General features: G+C 40.4%; 2 protein-coding genes across 2 annotated transcripts; both read left to right on the forward strand.

The window, feature by feature from the left end:
* The first annotated feature begins 14,290 nt into the window (after nt 1–14,290).
* On the forward strand, nt 14,291–18,853 carry LOC109514159 (arrestin domain-containing protein 3-like). Its single transcript, XM_019867011.1, has 6 exons — nt 14,291–14,763; nt 15,159–15,228; nt 16,338–16,485; nt 17,268–17,370; nt 17,447–17,712; nt 17,795–18,853. The coding sequence occupies exons 1-6, from the start codon at nt 14,508–14,510 to the stop codon at nt 17,885–17,887; spliced, it is 936 nt and encodes a 311-aa protein (XP_019722570.1). The 5' UTR covers nt 14,291–14,507; the 3' UTR covers nt 17,888–18,853.
* Nucleotides 18,854–18,883: 30 nt separating this feature from the next.
* Nucleotides 18,884–24,712, forward strand: LOC109514153 (arrestin domain-containing protein 3-like). Its single transcript, XM_019867003.1, has 6 exons — nt 18,884–19,602; nt 20,400–20,460; nt 20,563–20,707; nt 20,818–20,914; nt 21,609–21,865; nt 23,852–24,712. Exons 1-6 carry the CDS (start codon nt 19,335–19,337, stop codon nt 24,083–24,085), a joined length of 1,062 nt encoding a protein of 353 aa, XP_019722562.1. The 5' UTR covers nt 18,884–19,334; the 3' UTR covers nt 24,086–24,712.
* The last annotated feature ends 121 nt before the right edge of the window (nt 24,713–24,833 follow it).

The raw sequence follows: 24,833 nt of genomic DNA on the forward strand, positions 1-24,833 counted from the left end.
GAGCGATACACAATTAAGTCTAGGAAAAAGGTCTGTACCCTCCAATTTTGTTTGTTCCTATTTATGTCGCTTTTCTTCCGTCTTTCAGTCAATCCACAAGTTTCAACCTTTCACTTTTACTGCATGTGTCTGAGGTCATCAATAGCAAGTTGCGTGTGCGTGGAATAGGGGATAACAAAATGCAAATTCTGATGATGATTTTTCTCACCATGGCGGCTGTCTACCATCTGTCTGTTACACAGTCAGACAAACACTCAACTCGGCATAGTAGGTTACGCGCATATAATCCAACACAAAGAATGATTTTTCACTCTCTTGGTACGCGAGTGTTTTGGCATGTTGGGAACAGTCTTTGTTTACAGAGCCTGCTGAAGCTCTGTAATCATATATTTCCACTGAGAGTGTCTTTTTGCAAAGACACTAATTAGCGGCCGATTAAAGTTGACGCACAAAAGAGTTTTGGGAGATTAATTGGCATTGAAGTTGACTAAATCTAGCGCCTCAGTGAATAATTGCGTAGAAAGGAGCATGAACAATATGTACCTTGTCATATTGTTTCCAAACAATTCAGCAACAGTTGTGAAGTATGATGATAGCCTCTGTAATATCGCTCATGAAAGTAATTCATTTGACAGGTTTCCGGTTCACCGAACCGCGGGCCATCCCATCGCAGACACACATGTACGACGTCCATTGTCTGATACACACTTGCAAATATAGTTCAGTAACACATGCATAAGTGTTATGTCCTGCCTTGTAAGAAGTCATATGGAGCATTGTTCCCTAATCTCTGCTGAGTCAAGGCACACAAGATTACTCCCGTGGACAGTTTATCAGGTTATCGGGTTACAGGTTATCATTATTTGTGCATGACAGGGTTGAATTATAAAAAAATACCGCCAAATAAAAATGCCATGAAAAGTATCCACACTGAAAAGCCCACAAAAAATGTATTTTGTGTTTGGCCAAGTCCTTCCACAGACCCGGCCGCATATAGTAAATAATTTTCAGACCCAGTTAAGTTGCTCACGGCCCATTATTAATTGGGAATGACTGATATTGGGATCCAATAAAGTACAACTTTAACTGTTTTTATAACAAATAAAGTAAACCAAAAAAACAATAACAACGGAGACAAATTGAGGTGGTGTGCAATCATGTCACAGCTTCCAGGCCAGAGAGAGTGAGTGGGAGGGGCTTGAGAGGGCTTCTTTCGGTTTGGGATGGTCACATGGTTCAGGTCACCTAAGAAGCTCCGCAAGAGAAAAAGGCTAAGCATAACAAGCAAAACACAGGCAAGGATTGAGCCTGCTCACCACTGTGTACATGAAGCTCACTAACACGTACGCAGCACGCATGAGACTCTGCCGGTCCAGGGGCAGGGGCGTCTTGAAACTGCCTCCTCCTTTAGGAACTTCCTTCCCCTCCCTTCTCCTTTTTTTCTGCTGATGAAGAAAGTGTCCTAACCGTGGATTTTCTTAATGATGGAAAAAGTTACCAACACTGCATAGAAGGCTGGTGAAAACAAATCTGGAAGTAATGAGAACATTTACACTCCCCCACATCAGCCGAACAGACAACTGGCCTGAGGGTGACATCACATCATCGACGTATAGCCCACAAACATGGATGCATTGATTTCATACTTGACAGAGATCTATAGACAATGGGTCTCATTTGATTGTAAATCCTGTACTCAATATTTTCAGTGTACAGAATATCAGCCATGCTGTTGCTAAGGCAGACATCAATCATCAAAGTAACAACAATGCATTTTCCTCTTTTTGGAATTTATTCAAACGATGAGCAAGCATTGGGACGGCAGTGAAAAGGAGAAAAAAAAGCAACTTGAAATCACAATGGAAAAATGGGAACATTACTGGGAAAAAATTCCAACACAAACAAGTCTGATAGCACCAACCTTCATATCTCCTAGAACGTTTTTTTCAACCTTGATTTACAGTCCAGTACTTTCCGCTAGAAAAATCTCACGGTTCATCAAACTAGAAAAATGTCACAAGTGGTTGATGTTGTCGTCTGCCATTTCATGGAAAGGCATATAATTCTTCTGTCTGTCATGATACATCATTCGCATCGACAGATGAATAAAGACGTTATTTCCATCCATCCATTGTGAAAAATAAATTATTCATCTTTTTTCTCATGAAACATGAAATTGGAAACTTTTTTTTGAAGGTAAATGAACATTCAAAACCACCAAGTCAAACTCAGAGTACAGTAAACCAGCAACCAATGTTAAGAAACTCGCTGTCTCGTAAAACTTGAAACGCTTTTGAAGCTTATGCTGAAATTACGCAGCAGTGCTGGACTTTGTACTGGGCACTGTAAAAAAAAAAAAAAAAAATCCACAGTAACGTTTGGTAATTCCAGCTGACAGCAAGTGAACTTGGACGAGCTTGACTTAGTCATTGTTGTCACTCCGCATTTACCTTCCAACCAGAAGTTCACATGTCACTGAACACCAAACAGGATCGTGCTGCATGCATAGAGACAGGCATGGCTCCGGGATTTTTTCCTCTCCTGGGGCTTTATGGGGACTTGACCAATATATGGGGGCTGAGGGGTGGGGTGGAGGGGGCTACAATTTCTAAATTCATTCTAGAATATTAATGAAAAGTATTAACTGGAGCTACACAGATTTGTTATGTGGCAACAGTTCCGCCTCGCCTTGGTGTGGCACCATCCTTGCATGGAGTCGTCTCCTCAGCTCTGAGTGAAGAAAAAATTCGTCCCAACATGCTCCTGTCTCTTGTATGGCAAAGGAGCTACAGCACATGAGCAACTTGTGACAAGAGTTGTGTAAAGATTTCCACCCCCTTTGGGGGAAACAATCACAGATCAGACAAGTCGAGGGAACACACAAAAATGTTACTCATCATTAACTCGAAAATATGAATCCTGTTTATATTAAAACTAGATTAACATATCGCTGAAAATACATATTACTGTATATTGTATCAATGTGGCCAAGTGCCCTCTATGGGCCAGCTACCACTGTTCGCTCACAGTCAATCTCTCACAACATATGAGCAAAGTAGTTGGCAATCCCTGGTGTGGTAACTTCCCACGTGAATCAACATTTCTGGTTGGCAATGGATCAAATCTAGAAAAGTAGTGCACGTACTTCTGTGGTTTGTGCGAGCACACTATTATGTTCGTATTAATTAAATAATTACAGAATAAATAGTGGATAAGATAGGCCAAGTGGTCAAATGGTTAGCATGTCGGCCTTACAGTGCAGAAGTTGGAGTTTGCATGTTCTCCCCTGTGCCTGCGTGGGTTTTCTCTGGGTATTCCGGTATCCTCCCACATTGCAAAAACATGCCTTTCAGGTTAATGAAGACTCTAAATTGTCCCTAGGTGTGTATGTGGGCACAGATGGTTGTTCGTCTCTGTGTGCCCTGCAACCAGTTCAGGGTGTCCCTCGCCTACCGCCCGAAAACAGCTGGGGTAGGCTCCAGCACGCCCCGCGATCCTTGTGAGGATAAAGCGGATCAGATAATGGATGGATGGATAGTGGATAAGATCCTTCCTAACACGGTTAAACGTTTATGATTATTTCATCTCATAAGAGAATAAGAGAAGCACCTCAGTCTTCTAAAATGCTTCTTTTTAGCGGTGGCTTAACAACTCGCACAGTCTTAAGTAATTTATAAAGGTCGACAAATAACACTTCCACTATTGAAATACAGTAAGCTGTAACTCTCGGACCTTTTTATTGGCAATGATGTTGATTACGACAGCAATTAGGCAGCTGTTGAAGGATTTGTTATGAACGAGGCCTCAAGCTTTTGTCCTCACCAGATGTTTGATAATGATGTAGGTGAGATCATTTTATTGTACTTTATATGCAGTAATAGCCACCAAATACAAATCATGTTTACGATGCAGATTTGTACATAACCTAGAAAAAAAAAAGCACTTGAGTTACAGCACTTCTGTTGCGCAGAGGATTCAAATGCCATAAAGGGGTGGACTCCAAGTTACTCGAGTTCAACTGTCATGGGCAGAAATACACGTTGCACCCTTATTTCCTTCTAGTCTTAAAACAAAAGACGGTTTATGCACCAGAGCATACAATCCTTCAACAATTGGAGGGATGAAATGTCTTTCTTTCTTATTTATTTTCCCTTTTCTTTTTTCTTTCTATCTTTCTTTCTTTTTTCTTTATTTTACTTATTCTTTTTCTTTCTTTCTTTCTCTTTGTTTAATTCTAAGCAGGTTTCCCCATCTGTGCAACTCCTGATGATCTGAGCTGGGTGGCACGTGTGCGGACTACAGAGTGCCGATGTGTAGAAGAAAAAAGACACCAACAGTCTATCTACCTAAAACAGAGGCCATCCGCTGTCCCACAATGGATGTTTTTGCATTGTTGCTTCTCAATTAGGGCTGAGCACACCTTGACTCACTTAGGGACGTAAGCTTCTGAGATATACAGTATTGGTCATCCCTAGTCACCTCGCGAAGTTTCACACCGGCAAAAGGTTTTCCACCAACAAGATAAGATAAGAAAACCTTTATTAGTCTCGCAACGGAGAAATTCCCAATTCACAGCAGCAAAGTTATGAATGGAAGAAGAAGAACAACAAGTCAAATATATAAATAAATGTACGTCCAGGCAACATAAATTACCGCAAGGTGGTTTTATACATGTGAGAATTTTTGTCCAATAGCCAATGTTTTCAGAAAGAAAAAAAAGACTTCAGGCTGCTCGTTATCAAATGCATCTAAATATACATAACACATAACCGTGGTGAGATTTCTTCCTTACTTTCGCCCTATTGTGGTCATATGCCTTTAAAATTAACCGAAGATATTTAAATGTGGCTTCTGCTTTCACCCCTGAGTCTATACATGCTTGGACACGGGGGCACCTCAAGAGTTTTTCATTTGAAAACACCTTTCACCCTGATTCCATCTTTAAGCATAAATGATAGATGATGCGGCATCAAGGTCAGGGCAGAGGGTCATGTGCCCATATTAACTGCCCTCTTCTACCGATAGACTCCTGCGTCGAGAAGGCTGCCATTGGCTCAGATGTAAACGCAAGATGACCCTTACTCTATGGTTGTGACAGATTAAGGGAGAGCCCCATTGCAAGCAAATGTCAAGTGGATGCACTAAGCCTCCACTGACTTACCTGATGCTGAACTATATTCAGTTCACAGAATATGGTGTAGTCATTACCCAGTCTATCTGCTGTCATGTTCCAACTGTATGTTGTGCTGTAAATAATGACAGGATAGATGGAAAGAAAGAAAGAAAGAAAGACATTTTTTTTTTAAGCACAAATTCATGAATTAGAGAGCTCAGCTCTGGTTTATTACAAACATCCTTTTATAGGCTGACAGTATGATCCAACCTCAACATTTGTATCCAGCACACATATATTGTGGATACAGGAGCTTAAGTAAAGATGGCAGTATTTTATCAATACAATGTACAATATGTGCATCATATTGAAAATAAGAATTGCAGCCTCTCTCATTCACAGTGGTGATGCTAAACCAATTTTACTGAGTGGGCTTGGCTGGGGCCGGGGGTGCATGGGACCCACTTAGAGCTCACGTTACTTAACAGCCTGCAACAGTAGCCTATGAAATAAATATTATTTCAAGACTGCGTTGCTCAAACGTTAAGTATTCCTCTCCATTGCTTTTTGTCAGCAGTTCAAAATAAAGAGGGGGAAAAAAAAGAACATTCCGATATATTTCTGCATTATAAAGATAACAAGGCAGACATTAACTCAGACAGAGCCAGAAGATGTTGTTGACAGAGCTGAAAAGAAGCAAGTTGAGTGCCAGGGAGAGAGAGAGAGAAAGAGAGAGAGAGAGAGAGAGAGAGAGAGAGAGAGAGAGAGAGAGAGGCAGTGGAATTGGAAGAGACTGGCTTTCAAAGAGAGGACACAGTGCAGGTAAGAAAGAAAGATGAAGATCCTGAGAGTGAGGAGGCTGAGAGTGAGGAGGCTGAGAGTGAGATACGAGCAGAGTGTGAGAGACGAGACAGAAAATATACTGGAACTCTCTGTGCATTTATAAGCAGTGAACCATCAGGATTGTGTGTTAAAAAAATGTACCTGCCCAATGAGTGTTCATATGCGCACAAGTGCATGTGTGTTTACTTTTTATTTCAATTATATTAATTGTAAGATTAAATGGATGCTTATTCAACAGGAACTGTACATACAACATTGCCTTCAAAAAAGAATGCATGCCCGAAGCATATAGGACGTTGAGCTTCAGCTAATTTACAGTCTTAGTCAGGCTTTAAGAAAAAAATAAAACAAATAATAAGACAATTAAAAGATGCCTGAATAAAGAAATACAGTGAAGCACTTTAGACAAGAGGAATACACAACATTTCAGCAACATTCATTAGAGGCGACTGAAGAGGTTTGCTTGGTTTTGTGTCGTGATATGGTTAACTCATGTTAGCCAGACGCAAGCTAACTCAAGCTAATGTTAACGCCTGGTCTGGCGAGCTCCTATTCTAATTTATAAAGTTAGCCCACACCATTTCTTGACCTTGGTTTAGAACAATACAATGTGGTTCGTAATGTTCATTTTTTGTTAGTTCTGATGTCAGGCGGATACCGATAACTTCGAGCTTGTTACCCTTTCTGCAAAATGTGACACATCCGACTAGAACTGTGAGCCACACGCGTTTGAGCCAGTTTCAGTTTTAATAATTACTGTACTGCATAATCTTCATTTGGCAGGAAGACCAGACTTAGTGTTACTGGGGCAATGGCCCTGCTGTCCACCACTGCTGATAGAGGGGCAATTTATTAGGTCATCGCTAAACTATTTTCTTCAGGGGCATTCCATAACGCTGCTTAGCCTCGAGTGAAATAGCTTACTAAACTTTCATGATAAACGAAGTCATTTTTTGAATACAAAAAGCTACAAAAACGCTTTCTTCGTTTCAGCGGCTAAAACGAAATTTAATAACTTTGATAAATAGAGTTTAGTGACATTTGAGGGTGTTTTTGAAGGTCAAGCCACATGACTGAACTGTTGGCTGTATATTATTATTCTCCTCTTCAGTTCATGATGAGGTTGGTCCTTTTGGAGTAAATACTGTACCACAAAACACCACAAAAAGAAATAATGATATATTCCTTTGATGCTCACTAAGCTAAAATGTTGTGGGACACTGGCTTCCACAAGTCATCATGCAGTCTGAGTTTCAGAGTTTTGTGCAACTTCAGGGCATATTTTCTCCTGATTTGGAGGCAAATTACAAAATGCACATCTTTTCGGGGTAGTCAACATTTGAGGGTCAATTTTTTCGGTTTGTCATCGAGCAATAACGCTGCAGTACATTCAAAGAGGATATGAGTTGAGCTAAGATTACAACAGTTTGAGTGACAGTCTTGTTTCTCACTGAGTTGTAAAGGGGGGTTTAGATTGGAGAGCAAGTGGATTTGATTTTGAGGAACTCGCTTGTTGGCTGGCAGATTTGTTTTTGAAAAAGCTAAACATTTGACCTCACTTTAACGGACATCTTGATGCCGCAGCGGCAATGTGATTTCAGTCTGTGATGCTTAATCATTTTTTGCACGTAAATGTTTTGCAAATGCGGGCACAAGATTTATGTAACAGAGCTTTGCCGCCAAAAGTTCCAGATGCACACGAGTGTGTCTGTAAGAACTTGTTCAGCATGAGGAAACTTGTTTTTTTTTCTAGCATGCGAGAATCTGTATTGTGTGCAGAAGGGGTGCCCAAGTCCAATCCTCGAAAACCCTTTTCCAACCTGTTTTACATGTTTCCCTCCTCCAACACACTTAATTCCAATGATCGGGTTTGTTATCAGGCGTCTACAAAGCTTGCTGATGAGCTGATCATTTGAATCAGCTGTAGTGGAGGACGGAAACATGTCAAACAAACTGGATAGGGGTGCCCCATGTGTACAGAATACTACAAACCCCAATTCCACTGACATTGGGATGTAAAATGTAAATAAAAACAGAATACAATGATTTACAAATCCTTTTCAACTTCGCACACTACAAAAACGAGTGATTTGATGTTCAAACTGATCAACTGATAAGCCATTGTTTTAACAATTTCCTTTTAACAAGTCTTAATAAGTCAACACTGAGGACACGAATTGTTGAAGCTCTGTCGGGGGAATTCTTTTAAATTTTTGTTTTATGTAGAATCGCAGTTGCTAAATATCCCGGCTTCTCCATTGTTATATTTTACGCTTCATAATGCATGAAACATTTTCAATGGGAGACAAGTCTGGACTGCAGGCAGGCCAGTCTAGAACCCGCACTCTTTTACTACGAAGCCACGATTTTGTAATCAGAATGTGGTTTGGCAATGTCTTGCTGAAATGAGCAGGGGTGTCCATGAAAGAAAAAAAACATTGCTGTCAGCATTAATCGTGCCTTGACAGGTGGGCTAACCGTGCGATTGGCACTTACACCCTCATACCATCACAGATACTGGCTTTTGAACTTGGCACTTTTAGCAATATGGATAAGCCTTTTCTTCTTTTGCCCAAAGGACATGATGCCCAAAAAGGATTTGAAATCTGGACTTATCAGTTAACAGCACACTTTTCCACTTTGTGTTAGTCCGTCTCAGACAAGCTTGGGCCCTGAGAAACAAGTGGCTATTCTGGGTGTTGGGGATGCTTCTCTTATACCTCTTTTAAATTCAACATTCAGCAGTGGACTATTCCAAAAAGTTGTTTCTGAAATTCTTCTGTTGTGCCTGGCCAGGATTTTTTATTTTTTTTTTTTTGGAACAAGGTGCATGTATCAAATTTAAAATGAGAGGGTACTGTATTTACAAGATTTTACATACATTCCATCATGGTACAAAATCACGACCATGTTCTCAAATCTTAGAGGCAGCCAAAAGATTGTTCATGCTGTCTTTGCCTGTAGAGCTCGGCACTACTGCGTTTTTCTGCTTCACTGCCTGCTTTAAAAGAAGCAGAGTTGCTGTGTTCCTTGCCGAGGTCTTTGGAAGGTGAACGGTAATTGCTGAGGGAGGATTTAGCCTGACGTTGGAACAAAGCAGCTCTTTTGTTTTAATGAGACAGCGCTCCATTCTTTGAGAACCACACTGTAGAAATTAACCTGACACATGAATGTAACATGTAGTTTGTGTTCAGGTGTTTTTATTAAGCACGCAGAGAGAGAGAGACAACTGCTCCCTGATGCAGGTGATGTTCCATATTCCTCAAATAGTGAACTCCGCGCTTTTAAATGCCATGTCTCAATTAATTTGCACGTTTCCTTTCACTAAAGGCCACACCACAAACAGACGCTTTCTTTATTCCCCACAGGAAAAATAACTGGTTTACTACACCCTCGTGTGCCATCCACCAGCACACATTACTTGCGCAGCACACGCAGCACCTGTCAAGCCCAAGTGCTGCTGTATGCAGTGTGGAGAATTCTTGAGCTAAAGCCGCGTATGTGCCCAAAATCATTACATTTTGAAAGTACATCGCACTTTGTTTGACACTTGATTACTTGTTTGGGCCGTGCCTGTACATTTTTGTACCTGGAAATTTACACTGCATGGTTAAAATGAGACAATTCAGATTTTTTGGGGGGGGCACAATTATGATAGAAATCATGGCAAAGATTAGAATTACGCTCCTCAATGTTTAGTGTAATTGAGGTTTCATGCAGAGGGAAGAAAATGACTCCAACTATCATCTAAATTCTGACAGAATCGTTTGTAAAATTAACATCACGTCACCATGTACAATGGCAAGGATCACAGCGATCTAAAAGTGCTCCCAAACATATTTCTGCAGCACAACAAATCATGTTTTAATTACTGATTCTTGTTTTGACAAATTCCAGTTAAACCTGCTTTACTGGATCGTCCAAACCGTAGAGTTTGGTGGGAGGGACATTACAATGCATTTTTTTTACAAGAATTGGCCCTTGAATACCGTTGAGTGAGTATTATTGAGTGTTAATTCATCATCATACCAAGACATTCCATACTTCCAAAATCTAGGTCGATGAAGGCATACCAGTTTGGTGTGAAAAAAAAACAACCTCCAAGCACTGACCTCGACTGAATCAAATATAATAAACATATTGCATTTTCAATCCACTCTTTGTGAACTGACCTAATTGTGACTGTTTTTGTCAAACCTAACAACTAGTCGCCGAAAAATGTACCTATGACATCATGTGTTTCTATTGCTCTTTCTATGACGCATTAAAGATGCTATCGAAAACCGCCGATCCCTCTGAAGTGCCATGTTAGCAGAGGAGCAGCTAGTGTTGGTCATCAGCGAGCATGAAAGGAAAAATCAGCAAGGTGGAAGAATCTAGTTGTCTGACTGGCAGGTGAGGCTCCTTGTGGAGTTCGGGCCAGAGAGGGAGAGAGGAGTGACTTCTCAAGGTAATGTTGAGGAAGGTCTGAACTGCTATTAGCATTGGTGGAAGTTAACAGGTGATTAGCTGGTAAGGTACAATCAGTGCCTGACGTGTTATGTATTTCAAAAGAATAGCATATCTATGTATCACTGACTGATTTAATTTTTCAAAATAGCTTCAGGTAATAGGAGAATACATGAGTATTGTGACTACTATTTTTACAGAATGCAAAAGGACAACATACATGCCAGCGTCCCCATATTTACACCCATCCATCCATTTTCCAATCCGCTTTATCCTCACAAGGGTCGCAGTGGGTGCTGGAGCCTATCCCAGCCATCTTCGGGCAGTAGGCGGGGGACACCCTGAACTGGTTGCATGCCAATAGCAGGGCACACAGAGACGAATGACCATCCGCGCTCACACTCACACCTCGGGACAATTTCGAGTGTCCAATCAGCCTGCCATGCATGTTTTTGGAATGTGTGAGGAAACAACCCCATAGACACGGAGAAAACCCACGCAGGCCCGGGAGGGGATCATGCAAACTCCACACAGGAAGGCCAGAGCCAGGATCGAACCCAAGACCTCTGCATTGAGAGCTCGACACGTTAACCACTGGATCACCGGGCCGCCCCCCGCCCACAAATTTTCAATGCATTAAAAAAAAAATAATAATAATAAATCTGTTAGCCATTTATTGTTGTGTTTGGATTAAGTGTTCCACTCAAGAGAGCCGGGGTTTTTAACAGTGGACCCCAGTGCAGGGATCCAGGAGAGGCAAGGCAGGAGAACAGGACCACTCTCACATCTAAAACTACTTTGGTGGCACCATTATCCTTTTTAGTTTCAGAGCAGGCTAACTTATATTCTGAAAAGGATTCATGCTTGCAGACTTCACATTGTAGTGAACTTACAGGAAATCCCATTTAGGTTTTTTGATCTTGTTTCACTCATTCGGGTTAAGGATGGATGATCGCTGTTATTTTTCCCAACACATCCGAAATATTTCTTTTCTTTTCGATACACGCAGAGGACCCCGATTGTATGTGGATGCAGCAGACAATTGTAAAATCACAAACTGCTTTGGAATGATACACACGGTACCTCTGGTGTGAAAAAAAAAAATTGTATGTGCACGGTTGGTCATACGTTATCCTTCTGTTGTATCATATGACCAACAAACTGAGAGAGTTCTTCAGTCCTGAGCTGACAAAGAGCTCATTTGTGCCTGGTTGTCACGTCTTTCAGCACCATTCTGAGCCACCTCAGCATTGACGCGCATTGTTTGTGGAGGAGAAAGCTATCAGAGGATCTGCACAAGATTAGGGCTGGCAACTGTTCCCTCAGTGGCTTCCTGTTTTGCCACAAGAATTCTTTTGGTGGGCGCAAAAAAAAAAAAAAAAAAAAGCAGCAAAACAGCACAAATTGGAAGGTTAACTCTTTCCTCTCAGTTTTATGCTTCTCAACTTAGCCAAGCGTAAAGATTGTCTCGACAAACGGTGACAACTTCAAACCACAAAATCTTCATTTGCATCTCTGGTTTCTGTTTTTAACACAAAAAAAAGTGTTTCTTTTTTCTCCCTTCTACTTGATTTTCCCTCCACATTTTCTCCCTCACGGGCTACATGGTCTCCCTTCCCTGCATCTAAATTGCAAATGGCAGCAAAGTCGACTGGCGGCGGAGCCTCTCAATGTCATTAGAACTGACCCTGTGGATTAACTGGAGGAGAAAGACGGTGTGTAGAAACGACGGATCAATAAACAGAGCTTATTCTCATGGTTATTTTACTTCACTTTGGATTTGGATCTGCCTCGCTGAAATATCCACTCCACTGCGGTATCAAAAGCATAAAATTACAGCAGGATGATTCTCCCACACAAAACCCTTCACCGCATTTCCTAAATTCATCCACAGCTCCACACGTCTATTTTCTTCGACTTTTTCAAGGTCAGAGGTGAGTGGGAACCTTTCGTTGATGAGAAGCGGTGTACACGATGGACGAGTCATCAGTCTGTAACATATCGGAAGACAGAAAACCAGTCAATTTTGCACCTTGGGTACTTTAGAGTCTCCAAACAACCTGAGCTTTGGAATGTGGTACAAACTGCAGTACTCACACGCACACACACACACACACACACGCACACACAAAGAAACTGCCATGATGAGAAAAACACCACAAAGAAACGTCTAAACTAAACCCAGACTCAAACACGGACTTTTCAACTGTCACGGGACTAATTCCAACTTCTTTCCACTGTAAACACACCAAATAAGGACTGATGTATTTGACTTTAAAAGGCTCTCAAGAAATTTTAAACAGATGGAGATTTGGCAAACTTTGCATTTGAGTGTTGCAAATAGTGGACCGACATGACTTCATTCTTGCAAGGATTCGTCATTCTGGCTTTTGAGTGACCATCGTAACGCAAACAGAGGCCTTTGTGGATCAGTGAATCAAAAACACAAAAACAGTTCTTTAAAATAAGCATATTTGGGTCCTACTGCCAAATGAATCACATCTGGTATTTGTCTATTACTGTCAAATGACAAGGAAAAGTCTTCAGGGTATATGTCGTGTGTTTTCAGATTTAATGGGTTGCAATAAGCATTTTATCTCCGTGTTGTGCACCATAAACCTATAAAAGTGCAATTAATTCCACTTCTTGTAATAAAGGCATAATGCAAAAATTGTTTGGAAATGCCACTATGATGTGGAATCTGACAAACATGCACACGCACGCACACGCGTGCGCTCGCACTCACACACACACACACACACACACACACACACACAAGCACACACGCACACGCACACGCGCGCGCGCACACGCACACACACGCGCGCGCGCGCACACACACAAATGAATATGTTCAATTGACAGTAAAAAGTCAAGTTCAGACTTTGGCAAAGACAGCGATGTTGTAATAAAGTATATCGTGCCATCTAGTGGCTAAAGATGTAGCCAGTCGAGGAAGGTTGCTTGAAATGAGGGCTTCCCAACAAGTGTTCCTGACCTAAGTGAGGGGTGGTCAGTGCCAGTGGTGGCCATGCATACATGCGTGCGTCATTCTTTCTCATAATATCCACAGTTCATGGTTTCATGGGGAAAAAAAAATCACTCATCCACAACAAAACCAATTACACTCAAAATCAAGCAGGAACAAATAGAGGTAAAAAGCAACATTTTGCTCAGATTAATTTGCTGGAGAGGGCCTGCAACCTGTTTCTTTTTCATCCATCTGGTGTGGCTCTCTGTGACTGATAAATAAATATTTTATTTTAAATTAGGACTCAAATGGGCATTATTTTGTTCGAAAGTAAACTTCAAACAAGATTCTTTTTTTTCCCAGAGTTTAAAATGTTTTTTGTTAAATGCAGAAATAACATTGATTTCATAAATGCAGTCCATCCATCCATTTTTCTTCACCTGTCAAAGCTTCACATTGTGTTAAATGAAACAGACCCAGATTTCATTTTCCGGAAGTCTCTTTGGGACTAAAGACATCTTCTTTATTTAACTACTATATATATATATATATATACACACTCTTGTTAATTTTTTGCTTAGTGGTGTGCCCTGTGATTTTTCCAAGTGGAATCACGTCATTTTTGTTGGGGTTTTTTTTTGTTCTGAAAAGACTGAGTCACTCTTACCAGAGGACCACCACCCTGTGTCGAAGTTAGTCAAATGCAAGCCAACAGTTTGTTGAAATTTATTGTGGACCGTGGAGTAACGGAACCGGAATGCGGACACCGTTTTCAGAATGTGCCGTAATTGGCGCACAAGGTTTTGGAACCCAGGCACTGACAGGTAACAGAGCAAGGGGCAGGGACAGGGGGAGGGGCCCAACTAGCCCCGCCTACTCCATTTCGCGTCTGTGCAGAAGCGCAACTTGTCGGGCGGGGCGTGGTGGGTTTGGAGTAACAATACAGTACTGTACTATCCGTTTGTTTTCTTTCGCTTGATCTTTTTTTGAATTTTTATTTTTTCATCTCACAAAAAGAAAGCTTGCTATATCCAATCGCTCTCAACAAATGACACGCCTTCCAGAAATACGCACGAAGTGGTTGATTTCTTGTACAATTGTAACTTTTGAACTGGGGGGGTGGGGTGAACGATGTTCGAGAAAACCTTTAAGGACTTTAACCTTAATTTTAGCGCTCTGAATGAGAGCAACACTTTTTCGAGCGGAGATCTGGTGACTGGGCAGATTTCCTTCGAGCTCTCCAAGGTGACAAAGATTAGATCAATCACAATGTGTTTGTTGGGAAAGGCAGACGTCCACTGGTCCTCCGGAAGCAGGAAACGTAGAAGGACGTATTATGCAAAGATTGATTTTTTCAATCTCAAAAGCATGATTTTGCAAGAAGGAGGTAGGTGCCTGCCAGTTCCGCCCCCTGCACCGCAACATTGTAAACTACAGTACGGCACTCTCACCCACGACATAATGCGATCCCGTACAATTGCCGCAAACATAAATCTGTCTTTACTTAGGCAATAATGCTCTATTACAAGTAATTATGCATGTGACTGCAAGTGCTTTGCTCTCATTGCTGGGGGGAAGTGTAATATGTAGCACCTATCCAGTGGATGCTCTCATCAAACATCCCATTGTATGAAAACATAAATTGGTTGCTCCGATACATTGTCAACCAAACAAATTGGTAGAGAACAACTTTTGAATCTCTGTAGATTTAGCCTGTGTAAAAAAAAAAAAAAGTGGCCGGTGAGTTTGGTATGGTGTCACAACGCTCCTTCCCCTTTGCAGCTGTTGGGGGCCCCGCTCCTCTTCCTCCTGGCAGGCATGTGTATTCATTTACATGTCAGATCCCGCAAGGGTAAGAGCCTTTTGTGTGTCTCTCCTGTACGTTGTCATCTTTTTGTGTTTTACCTACTCCTGTGACCCTAAAAATAAACTTACTGAGATAGATTTCAACTTATGCAGGATACACTCACCTGCCACTGTAGTAGTTCAATTGACAACTAATATTTTTTTTTTCAATCAGTACATCAAATATGGTGATCAGGTGATTAACATATCGTCCGTGCAGTTGAGGTTGGAGGTTCAAATCCGGCCGAGTGGTGCTACATTTAAAAAATTTGCATGTTAAGTTCATTGAAGACTAGTCTAAATCAGTGGTGTCCAGACTACGGCCTGGGGTCGATTTGCCGCCTGTCATCCTTTTATTTATTTATTTAGTTTTAATTATTATTATTTTTTGTGTGTGTGTGATAAATGGATTAGAATATGGATGGATGGATGGATGGATGGATGGAAGTAAACACTGCTTTAAAAATGGCCAGCTCATTTCAAATTACTCTTGTTTTAGTTTTGAATGTGAAGTTCTCATCGGGGCAAGGGTGGACCTACTCTCGCGAGATACGGGGCTGCAGGCTAACACAAAATCATGAAAAACTACTTGTCTTATCACCTTTCACAGATAAATAAAAATAGCAACACAAAAAAAATGCTAAAATTACTGTCATACATAATTTCTTTCTTAGTTTTAGGATGGGAAAAATAAAGTAGAAGAATGTCAAAGGGGCATTTACATTCTTTGATTTTTCTGTATGCAGCTTTCAGATGAAAAAGTTTGGACAGCCCCTCCTTTCAATTGTCCTTCAATGTGAGTTGAATGTTTGTGCCCTGCGAATGGCTAGCAACCAGCTCACGGAGTATTACACCAATATCTATAGTCGAGGTTTGTCCTTTGTAGTGATGGAATTCGGCATACATAGTTTCCGCAGTTTTGTCCACTGCACATCCACAATGTCAGAGTCCTGTTCAAATACATCCCAAACAATTGAACAAGTGTACCGAATAAAATGTCACGTGAGTGGACCTGAAATAGGTTGGTTTTCCACACGTAATGGATTTTTAAAGGAAATTATGAATGATTGCTATTTAGAAGCGATGACTTTTGTCATGTCATGTTCATCGATGCAGAGACTTTCCATCCAGTTTCCGTGGGCCTTATGGACAAATCGTCTACAATCTGACAGTGGGCATTGACAGGCCATGGCATATGTCAAAGGATTTTGTGACACAGTTGAACTTTGTGCATCATGTTGATTCCAATCAGCCAGAGCTTATGGTAAGTTCTAGTTTACACGCTCATCATTCGATTTTGCAGATTCAGAATATGGACTGCTGCATTTTATAGACCAGAGTTTACATTGCCTATTATAGCTGCAGAACACACAGCGTGAACCTCTAATGCGTTCATATTCAAAAAATTTTGGGGGAAAAAATGGAAATATTCAGTTCAAACTGAAATGATCAGCCAAATTGCAGAAGTTAACCACGACACCAATATACTCTGTATATAAGCAGAAAGGTGGCATCTACCTCATGGTTCTGAGGTCAGGGTTCCAATCCAGTTTCCGGCTCTCCTGTGTGGGGTTTGCCTTTTTTTCCCCTGTACTGGACCCCATTTTCCTCCCATTTTCCAAAAACATGTATGTTAGGTTTATTGAAGAATCTAAATTGTCCTTTTGGTATTTTAGGGCAAATGGTTGTTTTTCTGTTTATCTATATGTGTACCAAGAGAAAAAAAAAATCTGGCATCATGCTGCCTGTTCATTTAGGTTGGTCAAAATAATTTCTGTTTCATTGTCTTCTTGTCTGTTCTGTGGTCTTTTGTGAAATTCTCATTCCTCTTTGCATCATTGGTCCTCTTCTATGATAGTGATAACAAAAACACCCTGGTACAGGTGTTTTTGTTTCGATGCTCACCGAACTGAATTTTCAGATTTTATTGTTTGTTGACATCCCGCATAAGACTGTTCAAACTTGTGTTTTTGGTGCAAACTTTGAGGCATATTTTCCACCCAAATTGTGAGCTTTGTACTGATTTTTTTTTTTTTTTTTTAACAGTCTCCCCTCTCAGGCTCCAACAGCATGAGCGTGTGCTCGCTTAGTTGTACCTCCGGTCTGATCACAATGACAGGCAGTGTGGGAAAAAAAGGCTTCACACGAGGTAATGTTCAACCCTTCCCCACTCCACCTGTGTGAAATTTCCATTCATTGAATTCATGTTAACACACTTTTTGCAGGTGAAACCATCCGGATCATTTGCAACTTCAGTAACGCTTCATCTCGTACGGTGACTCCTAAGGCCATGCTGAAACAGAAGCAGCAATACTACACACGTGAAGGGGTCCACAGAAGGTTAATTGCGAAAAAATTGGACTCTGTGACTGGGCTGCCAATCAGTGCTCACACCGAAGAAACACACACTGAGATGACGCTTACCATTCCTGCTGAATCATCCCTCACCATCTCCAACTGCAGCCTCCTTCACGTTGAGTATGAAATTGAGGTAAGAACGACCAATTGGAATAACGTTAAGTCCTCTTGAATATTTAGATTTTTGATCATTTCCTGTTTTGTCTCTCTTGTAGCTCAGCCTTTGTCAAAGAGCTTCCCCGGACCTCACCGTGGTGTTTCCCATCGTAGTTTGTGACATCCCTTTACGTCCACATTATGTAGACTAACCTTTTGAAAGTACTTTTTATGAGATGGGGATGCAGTACTTTTGAGTTTACAGTTCGGTGGTCTTGCCCTGTGACTGGAAATGCCTTGGACCTCAAAGCTCTTCTCATGAGGCTCGCCCAGTCTCATTACCTTTTCCATTTGGTTTTTGTTACATTATGAACAATGCAAACTTTGTATTGAACAAACTTTGGCACTGCCCCATATATGGTTTGCAGTATTTTCAAGGTATTACACTTTTAACAATGTATTTGCACAGCCCAAACTTCAGGGACACTTCAACTTGATTGAATGAGTCAATACAAGAGTTGTTCAAAAAGTATTTGTTTACCATTGTAATGTTGTTCGATTTTTGATTGAAGTTGCGTGTTTTTAATGTTTGACCTTCTCCTCTCGTGCTGAATAAGATAACTTACATATATGTGAGGCAGATGTGCTGACCAGTCGGCCACCAGTTCAAATTACCAGAAAGAAAAAACGATTTTTTGCGCTTAATCCTGTCATTTGAAGCAGACTAAAACAAATGCTTGCCCTGTTCTTTTTTTTTTTTTTTGCACCGTTTTCCACATAACATGATTGTGGTTTTGGCTGAGTGATATATAATCGGGAAGCTGCATATATACTTTGAATGTTTAACATCGATGAAATTAATATGGACCATATTTGTGAACCTGACGCAATCTTTGCAATTTAATTGGCAGTTTTACACTATTTTTTTTTACAACTTTTCATACATATTAGTAATATGCAAATAAATACCTAAACATTTTTATTCTAATATTGCTGCACATATTTTACTCTCGACATCTCACTGCAGCGATGCTTTTTTAAAATGCAATTGTCATGGTTTTACTGTATAGCTTTTACCCAGAGAGAACCGACAGTGCACGCCTTTAATTGTACCACACAACCTCAAACCGCATATCATAATATTTTGTACTTTACAGTATTAAAAACAATTTGTTACCTCTGTTTCTCGTGTTTCTGTTTCTTTGACGTCATCACGTTGTCTCGCTTTTGAAATTTCTTTGATAAACAAAGTGTAATTCACGTTGCTAACATACGGGGGCAGTATTTTTGCTTAAATTACTTTCATCGATCCATTCGAATCTGTTGAATCCATTTTATTCATTGCGATCATTGGTTGAGAAATTTAGTGAACTACTCTGGTGTATATTCCGCTGTATAGATTTTTGTAGCCCATCATACAGAGAAGCGGACAAACAAAAAGTTAAGAGTGGTCATGCAAACAGTGAATAAATGTGGGAAAAGATTTTCACAGGAATCACGAAGGGCACGAGAACATTTAGCACCCATCAAGTGTAGCGCCCTGTAAAATTAAGGTTTAATCATTACCCATAACTCCTTAGAAGGAAGCTAAACCTTGCTCCTCGTATCTTAGTTGAAACAGAAGTACTGTAGTGTTGATAGCCCGTCGGATCTTTAGTCATGCAGTCCGTCGTGTCAAATAATGTCAAGAACTTTTCTGTGGAATACAACCTAGCTAACCGAAGCAATGTGTTCAGCAGCGGGGATTACATCACGGGACGTGTTGCATTCGAAGTGACAAGAGACTGCAAAATAGATTCGCTGTGGGTCAAGATGAAAGGAAAAGCAAAAGTCAGATGGTTTGAACATTATGGAAAAACAGTTGTGGTATACAAAAACAAAGAGAAATACTTCAGTATCAAGACATTTATCTTTCAGGATGGCTATGGTGAGTCATTTATCTGCAATAAGTCAGACATGACCAACCTGCTGAAAATCGTGTGTACATTTCTTCATTACCGCAGTGGCTTTGTATTTTGTTTTGATCTGAAATACTCTGAGTGCATATATTTTTCAGTGCTTTTTTTTGGAATGCTTTTTTTTTCATAACCAAAGTTTTTGCACATACAAAATATATACAGTGCTGTGAAATTGTATTTCTGAATTGAATCGTTAGATTTTAAAATAGGTCTAAATTTACATACATTGGTTTGAAGTTGCTATGATTGCTGATCCCTTGAATGTAGCTAACGTGACTCGAAATATGAAGTCGACCCACATGATTTGCCTCCATAGGCCACATAAAATTATGACGTGGGCCGAGTCTTACCTGCGGGCCTTTTTTATTTCAGTACCAGCCAATTCTAGACCAAGTCTGAAAAGACGTTTAAAAACGTCTTTGGGAGTGAGGTCTATGTTACAGTGGTTTATACTACTCTTTAAAAAAATGCTTTTTAGAATTATAGAAAAACATCTGCCTGATTAATGATGAATATGTGTGCTTCAACATTTTGATGGTACTTGTAGGACTAAGAATTTTGTATATGGTACCTGGATAAAAAAGAGAGAGAGAGAGAGAGAGAGAGAGAGAGAGAGAGAGAGAGTAGGATAGAGAGAGAAACACTGGTTTAAGCAGTTACATACGTGTCCAAACATGATAGGCATGCAGGAATGTATGGATAAAAATGCAATGAAAAAAAGTATAATTACAGAGTCATATACCAGTTTGACATTTACATTTTTCAGGTAATAATGTTGTCACTCGGGGTTCCCACACGTACCCATTCACCTTTCAAATCCCCCAAGTGTGAGTTTTATCTCTGCTCTAAATACTGTAATATCAATTTAAGATCCTGCAGATGTGCTGCTATTTTGCTAAATATGTTTGCCCAACTTTGATCTCCTCCAGAAACCTGCCGTCGTCATTCAAGGGCTCATATGGAAAAATCAAGTACACTTTGGAGGCAAATCTGAGCAGGTCGATGAGAACTGACTGCAAAGCCAAAACTCATTTCCGTGTCATTAATAAAAGACACAGTGACGCGTTTTTGACGGTACTGCCATCTTACGGGACACAACACATGGTCAAGTTTCTTTGAAACTCTGGTATAAGCACTGTCTAACTTCTTCACAATCCCCACCCCTCTCACCACCACCATCTTAGTCTCCACAGCAAGGCATCACTGAGAAGAAAATGAACTTCTTCTCTTCAGGAACAGTTCAAATGGAAGTAAATATCGAGAAAACTGGCTTCTTTCAAGGTAAGATGTTGTCTTTCAGGGTGCATTCAGAAATTCACTCTGACGCCAGAACACAACTCTGAGAGTGGGGTCTTTTTTGGGGGCACTCTGAAAAACCAAATGGCATATTTGAACAACGCTCTGAGTATTCCAAATGTCGCAGTGAAGCAGAACATGCTCAGAGGTAATCTCCTCATCAAAACCTTAATCACATTTACGGGCATGGATATAAAAAGTCTACACACCCTGTTCAAATGTTCAGGTTTATAATAGAAATAGACCAATTTTTTTCACACACACTTATGCAACCACACTATCTCAGTGGTTTTCGTTCTTCTTTTTTTTTCAATTCAATTGTAAAGGTTATTGGTCGCAGTGTAAAATGCAAATAACATCATGGTCTGATATTTTCATATCACTGAAAGTTGGTTTTTGCACAGGGGTGTGTGGACTTCTCATATGTAGTGTAACTCAAAGTCCTCTTGCACTATATGTTTTTTGTATTAGGTATCAACTGTTTTTGCAATTGATAATTTGCTGCGGGTGGAGGAGAGACAACATGAAGTTTTGAAATTGAATCGTGTGTTTAACCAGCACTCTGTACACAGTGCCACACCGTGAAATCAAATACCAACTCAACTGACTCAACTCATAAACAATTCATTTGTTTTATTATGAAAGAGATAACACTGATATCTCATTTCTTTTTTTGCAGGTGAAGGCATTAAGGTGGTGGCCTATATTCTAAACCGCTCATCTCGCGGCATCAGGCCCAAGTACTGCTTGTATAAGAAATACAGCTATTTTGCAAGTGGCAAGAGGAGAGTAGAAACCAAGAACATCCTAAAAGAGGTGGGCGAGTCTATCCCTCCTTCTGCAGGTCACTCTGTAACCAGGATCATCAGCATCCCTCCCACTACATGTGCGTCCATTTTAAACTGCAACATCATCAAAGCAGAGTACCGACTCAAGGTGTGTGTGTTGATTTGATATGTTTATAATATGGTGTTGATATAATCGAGGTAGCCCTAATGCCTAGAGTTACTATTCATACCCCTTGGACTTTTTCACATTTCCAAACATTACAACCACAATATTTAATGTTTTTTTTTTTTTTTTTTTTAATTGAGCTTTTGTACGATCAACCACCACAAAGCAGCATATTTTTTCCCTTGGGTTTTTTTTCATTTCCAAAGATTACAACCACAATATTTAATGTTTTTTTTTTTTTTAATTGAGATTTTGTACGATCAACCAGCACAAAGCAGCATATTGTTGTGAAATGGTATGCAAATGGTCCACAGCTGTCAGCAGAATTTTGACCAGGTGCAGTCTAAATATGTCGCTTCAAAGGGATCGATAACAAATGGTCAATGGCCGTTACTTATATAGCACTTTTCTATCTTTGGTACTCAAAGCGTGTCACATTTTTTCCTTACGGACCGATTGATGATGCAGTATCGGGGGCAATTGGGGGTTCAGTATTTTGCTCAAGGACACTTTGACAAGGCCGGGGGTTGAATCCCCAACATCTGGGATGGGAGGCAGCCACTCTACCACTGAGTCATGCCGCCTTGGTTCCATTTATGGAAGAGTGTTCATGACAAATGCAGAAGGCATGTGACGTCTGGTATCCAGCCCTGTCACTTTTTGTTAGCTCTTCACATTTGTACAGAGATTAATAAATTGCTCCGCAGGTGTGTGTTTTTTTTTCTGTTTCAGCTGAAATCCGAGGTTAATGGACTGTCCCTCTGAATAAATAAATACATAAATTCAGGTTCTTCGGAATGTTTCAGAAACCGGAATTTTGACTTGAAACCAAATATTGACTACATGCAAACGCAGTCATTGAAAGTTTGTTCAAGAGTTGGCGGTTTTGTTCCATCCATGTTTTGCATTGTATTGCATTGACATTATCACGGCTGCAACTGGACAACTTTGACTATGTCACACACCTATAATTTCAATAATAATAGTAATAATGATAATAATCATAAAAATAATAAGATTCAATCAGCCGACCACCACAGTCTCCAGTTGAAAACTCACTCTCACAGTCTCTCACACAAATATAGTCAAAGCAATCCTCGGCAAGAAACACAAGGCAAAGCCGCGTGTTTCCACGGCACCAACAGTGACGGGCTGTGTCTCGGTAATTGTTAGTGATGATTGCATTGACGGACCAAAACCCACTTCCATCGGTGCTTTTTCTGTCTTTTTTTTTTGGTTTTTCATCATTCGTCATTAGTCAGCAACACAGACCTTCCGGCACTACTGACATTCCACCTGTGGCTAAAGCCAAACGGTGGAATGTTTTTTAAAAAATTCTGGACCCTAGAATTCGTTTGAATTCGAGTTTTGGCGCCCTGTATAGTCCACAGTGCCCATTAGGTGAGAAAGGCAGATGGCTAAGAAACACAAGGCAAAGCCATGTGTTTCCACGGCACCAACAGTGACGGGCTATGTCTCGGTAATTGTTAGTGATGATTGCATTGACGGACCAACACCCACTTCCATCGGTGCTTTTGGGTGGAATGTTTTTGTTTTTTTTAATTCTGGACCCTAGAATTCGTTTGGATTCGAGTTTTGGTGCCATTTAGAGTCCACAGTGCCCATTAGGTGAGAAAGGCAGATGGTAAATCTGCTTTTCTCACCAAATGGGTGAACCGGCTCTGATTATGATGGTCACCAGTCTCACCCACAAGGAGAAAACTTTGCTGATATTACAATAGCTATGTAACTAAAGAAGGGAAAACTCCTTGCAAATGAAGCATACAAAAAATACGTCATTGAAATCATTTCATATAATATACTTTTTTTCTTTCCTAATCCTAGGTGTACCTGGATGTCAAGTATGCCTCAGACCCAGACGATGGTCACCAGTCTCACCCACAATGAGAAAACTTTGCTCATTGAAATCATTTCATATAATATACTTTTTTTCTTTCCTAATCCTAGGTGTACCTGGATGTCAAGTATGCCTCAGACCCAGAGATCAAGTTCCCAGTGGTTGTCTTGCCATCTGTCCAGGCATCTGATGAGCAGCAATTGCCCACGAAGCCTGGCTTTGAACACAATTCAAACATGGGTGGGAACATGAACTTCATGCAAGAGCCAAACTCACCACTTCCCCCAATCTATGAGGATTGTATGATGTACCCACCCTCGACTGGTTTGGATGGGAAATCTTAGAAGCTACTGCCGGTGTCACAGTGATACAATTGGTTAGCCCATCACAGTCATATGTTTTGCGTTACAATCTCGAGCATTGAACAATCTAAATTGCCAACAGAGGTGAATGTGCGTGTGAATGGTTTTTATTTTTACATGCACTGTAATTGACTGGTGACCACTCCAGATTGAAACCAGCCGCTGGCCAAAAAGCTAGCAGAAGTCAACTCCAAGTGATATGTGACCTTGATTAGCATAAGTGGTAGAAAACGATTGCAATAGATGGATGAATTTTAGTCAGTTCTCTTTTCAAGTCCGAATGAAGAACAACTGCAACATCGTTCTTAAATTGTTGTATTATTGGACATTGGATTGTTTTAGCTGGTCATTTTGCAATTAAAACGAAGTGAAGAAAATCATTTTATTTTACACTCTTGTATTAAATTACATTACAGTCAACAAAGTAGCAACGCAATAGCACAAAAGCCAGTCTCCGCAGAGTAAAGAAGCCGACATTAGTCTTGGCTGCTAGATTGGGACCATGATTTATATGTAATGGAGTGTCACTATAACATAAAATCGTTTCAATCTGAAGATTTATAGTTTGGCATACCGAATTGATTAAAAAGCCAGAAGAAATGATGAAAATGTGTAGTTTCTCAATATTCTCAACTGTTCAAAGACCCTTCACTTTTCTTTTAATTTGCTTTTTTTGTCTTTTGCCCCGTTGATGGCAAACGATGGATAGACATTCTTTTTTTTTTTAATT

This window comes from Hippocampus comes, unplaced genomic scaffold (assembly GCF_001891065.2).
Source record: "Hippocampus comes isolate QL1 unplaced genomic scaffold, H_comes_QL1_v1.1 scaffold322, whole genome shotgun sequence".
NCBI classification, from domain to species: Eukaryota; Metazoa; Chordata; class Actinopteri; order Syngnathiformes; family Syngnathidae; genus Hippocampus; species Hippocampus comes.